General features: G+C 33.5%; 1 protein-coding gene across 1 annotated transcript; it reads left to right on the top strand.

The window, feature by feature from the left end:
• The first annotated feature begins 366 nt into the window (after positions 1-366).
• Positions 367-2,047, top strand: LOC133293309 (transcription factor MUTE). The gene is made up of 3 exons (XM_061491857.1): positions 367-465; positions 570-962; positions 1,961-2,047. The coding sequence occupies exons 1-3, from the start codon at positions 370-372 to the stop codon at positions 2,045-2,047; spliced, it is 576 nt and encodes a 191-aa protein (XP_061347841.1). The 5' UTR covers positions 367-369.
• Positions 2,048-3,155: the final 1,108 nt, after the last annotated feature.

Genomic DNA, 3,155 nt, shown 5'->3' with positions numbered 1-3,155 from the left:
ACTACTAAGTTGAGCGATGAAGATCTCGGCAAGGCATGCATGAATGATGGAAAGGGAACAGATAAAAATGCATGCATGGGAAAGCTGAGAAAATAACCCTCACCCTGTTTTAACTCACGAGGGCACGTAATTGACGCAAGATCATAAACGTGAGACGCGTAATGCTATAAGCAAGAAGAGAGAGAAAGATTGTGCGTATGTGTGTGTCTATGTGTAAACTACGTTAAAGAATACTTCACGGGAAAGCAACCTATAGCATTTATTACGAACCTAGCTATAAGTCTTTGGTTTTGTGAGGACTCTTGCTTTGGCTCGTATATAAATAGAGAGGACTTTGATTCGTGTGGGAGAGTTATCTTGAACCAAATCATGTCTCACATAGCCGTCGAGAGGAACAGAAGAAGACAGATGAATGAACATCTCAAAGTCTTAAGGAACTTGACCCCATGTTTCTATATTAAAAGGGTATATATTCTCTCCCTCTCTCTCTTTTTTCTTTTTCATCTTCGTAATCTTTGTGTGTCTGCGTGATCGGTTCTCGAGTCTTTTATGTTGTTTTATATTTTTAGGGTGATCAAGCATCTATAATAGGGGGAGTTATAGAATTCATCAAGGAGTTACACCAAGTTCTTCAAGCTTTAGAGTCCCAGAAAAGAAGGAAGAGTTTAAGCCCTAGCCCTGGCCCGAGTCCAAGAACACTTCAGCCAACATTTCTTCAACCTGATAATTCCTTCGGAATTGGGACAAACTCTTTCAAGGAATTAGGAGCAAGTTGCAACTCTTCTGTTGCGGATGTAGAAGTGAAAATTTCGGGTTCAAATGTTATATTGAAAGTAATTTCACACAGAATTCCGGGTCAAGTTGCAAAGATTATCACTGTTTTGGAAAGTCTTTCATTTGAAGTCCTTCATCTGAACATCAGTAGCATGGAGGAGACGGTCCTATACCAATTTGTTGTCAAGGTAACTAAACGCATAATTAACTATTCTTGTGATAATTGTTTTATAAATTCATATTTAACATAAATCCCACTGGCTTTTGATTTGAGTTATACACAGCATACACACACACATATAAGAATATTCAAGGGTAGTAGTGAGATTGTCAAATCTTGTAACTTTGTAGCAATTAGAATTTATAGCCTTGTTCAATTAGGGTTTCAAGCCAGTTCAATGAATCAAGCACATAGACACATCGCTTTCTAGGAAATGGTAGATCTGACCATTTTCGATTTCTAAAGTTACACACACAAAGTGCATGTGAAAGGATATGAAAGATGTTGCTAGGATGAACAGATTGAAGGCGATCGACTTGGTCTTCTTGATTTTGAACTACACGGTCCATGTGACTTACACCCTTTTACTAATGAGATCAAACTCGGTAAATTTATCAAATGACCTGTATTCTAATTATTAAGAGAAAAATTCTGGGAGCTTTTTTATTCATTCCATAATTACTTTATTGAAAAACCTAATGTAATCCATGCTTTAATTTGTCCAACATTTATTTTTAATTTTCACATGAAATTCCTCAATTGGATGCTTTGTCCAACATTTATATTAATTTCTAACATGAAATTCCTCAATTATTCATGTTCGGCTTGCTTCCTCATGAAATCCACACGTAAACCTTCAACATGAATTGTTATTGGATTATGTATCATGCATATAATAAATGAGCTAGTTTAATGTTACTACAATGTTATCTGTAAATTTGGATAAGGGTGATCATGTTCAAGAGAAACAAAAAACAAAAACAAAGTGAAATAATGTAAGAAATAGAAACTTCTAAGTTCTAAGCAAATAAATATTGGATATATAGCTATGATCAAATAGAGTGGCCATTATATATCTTTGCTTTATATTTGGTTCAAAGTTAATGAATTTCACTTGCGATATTGTGCTTTTGGTTATTAATATTCTTCATCAAGCCCCTTTGTTTGATTTTTCTACTACAACAGATAGGGCTGGAATGTCAACTAAGTCTGGAGGAACTAGCAATGGAAGTACAACAAAGCTTCTGCTCAGAGGCTAATACTGCGCTGTGACGATGTAGCATTTGAAAAGAGACTCACTTTCCAATCGTTTGTTAATAAAATATGAGCATGTGAGAGACATGCACAAAACCATTTCTTCAGCTACTATGGATTATAGTTATTATATCATAACTGTTGTCACAAACTTTATGACAATGGAAAATATCCTGTTTCTTATAATTATGCGGTAATATACATATGCATCATGTTTGTCTATGAACTGAATGATTCCAACCCTCATTCATGGACGCGAACACAATCATCTTAGTAAGTTGATTATGTTAATTTAAAATTATTTTAGAGCTACGTACAAGTTAGAATAGCCTCTCATCTAAATTTTTTGTTTTTCGTTTTTCCATGCATGGTGAAGTACTTTAGGGCTAACACCTGGATCTTTTTTTGCTTTTGCAATGCTTCTCCATGCATTTTGTTGAGTTATGTCCCTAATCCTCATTTAAGATGTTGAGGTTGTCCCTTTCGAGGGATATGGACAGTTAGACATGAAAGCTAGTATAGCGATTATTAACAAAGGTAAATGAATGTCTAAAATTCACATAATTAAGAAAGACTAAGTTAGGTACACACAATTGCTCCCTGTTAATAACAGGCTGTTATAGCAATGGCTCTATTTGAATTTCACATCTAGGAAAATGTACCATCTGGGGCACTTAATTGTCACATATATTTTAGCATCTTGGCATTGGGTTAAGTGTTAACTTTTTCTAGTTAAAAAATCAAATAAAAACGTTGGCAAAACATGTTTTGAAAATAATAATAGAAGATAAGTTTTGAAATAAGAATTCACTCATTAATATCGTCATATTAAATAACACATAATGCATGTATTTCCGTTAGATTAGATAATAAGTGCTATCATTTAATAAATTAATTTATTGAAACTTGTTAAAATCTTTGTGACTTAGAATGTGATATTTTTATTGGAGGTCGAACCTCTACCATAATATCATTTTTTTTTTTAAATTCTTGAAAAGAAATATTCATGATTACATCATTTTATATTTCTAAACCAATTATTTCATTTTCATTACGGAGGATTTCTTTTATTCACGAAGAGTGGGAGTTTATGTTGAGAAAATTATACAAGAAAGATATTCCGAAT

Source organism: Gastrolobium bilobum, unplaced genomic scaffold, assembly GCF_033153095.1.
Source record: "Gastrolobium bilobum isolate Gb01-03AN ecotype WA unplaced genomic scaffold, APGP_CSIRO_Gbil_v1 utg3209, whole genome shotgun sequence".
In the NCBI taxonomy this organism is placed as follows: Eukaryota; Viridiplantae; Streptophyta; class Magnoliopsida; order Fabales; family Fabaceae; genus Gastrolobium; species Gastrolobium bilobum.
This window is presented reverse-complemented; position numbering and strand designations above follow the sequence as displayed.

What these genes read in the sequence shown, in the direction of transcription:
- LOC133293309 (XM_061491857.1), top strand. Translation starts at nt 370, where the DNA reads ATGTCTCACATAGCCGTCGAGAGGAACAGAAGAAGACAGATGAATGAA. An exon ending in CATGTTTCTATATTAAAAGG is followed by an intron (nt 466 to 569) that starts GTATATATTCTC and finishes TTATATTTTTAG; the next exon opens with GGTGATCAAGCATCTATAAT. An exon ending in TATACCAATTTGTTGTCAAG is followed by an intron (nt 963 to 1,960) that starts GTAACTAAACGC and finishes CTACTACAACAG; the next exon opens with ATAGGGCTGGAATGTCAACT.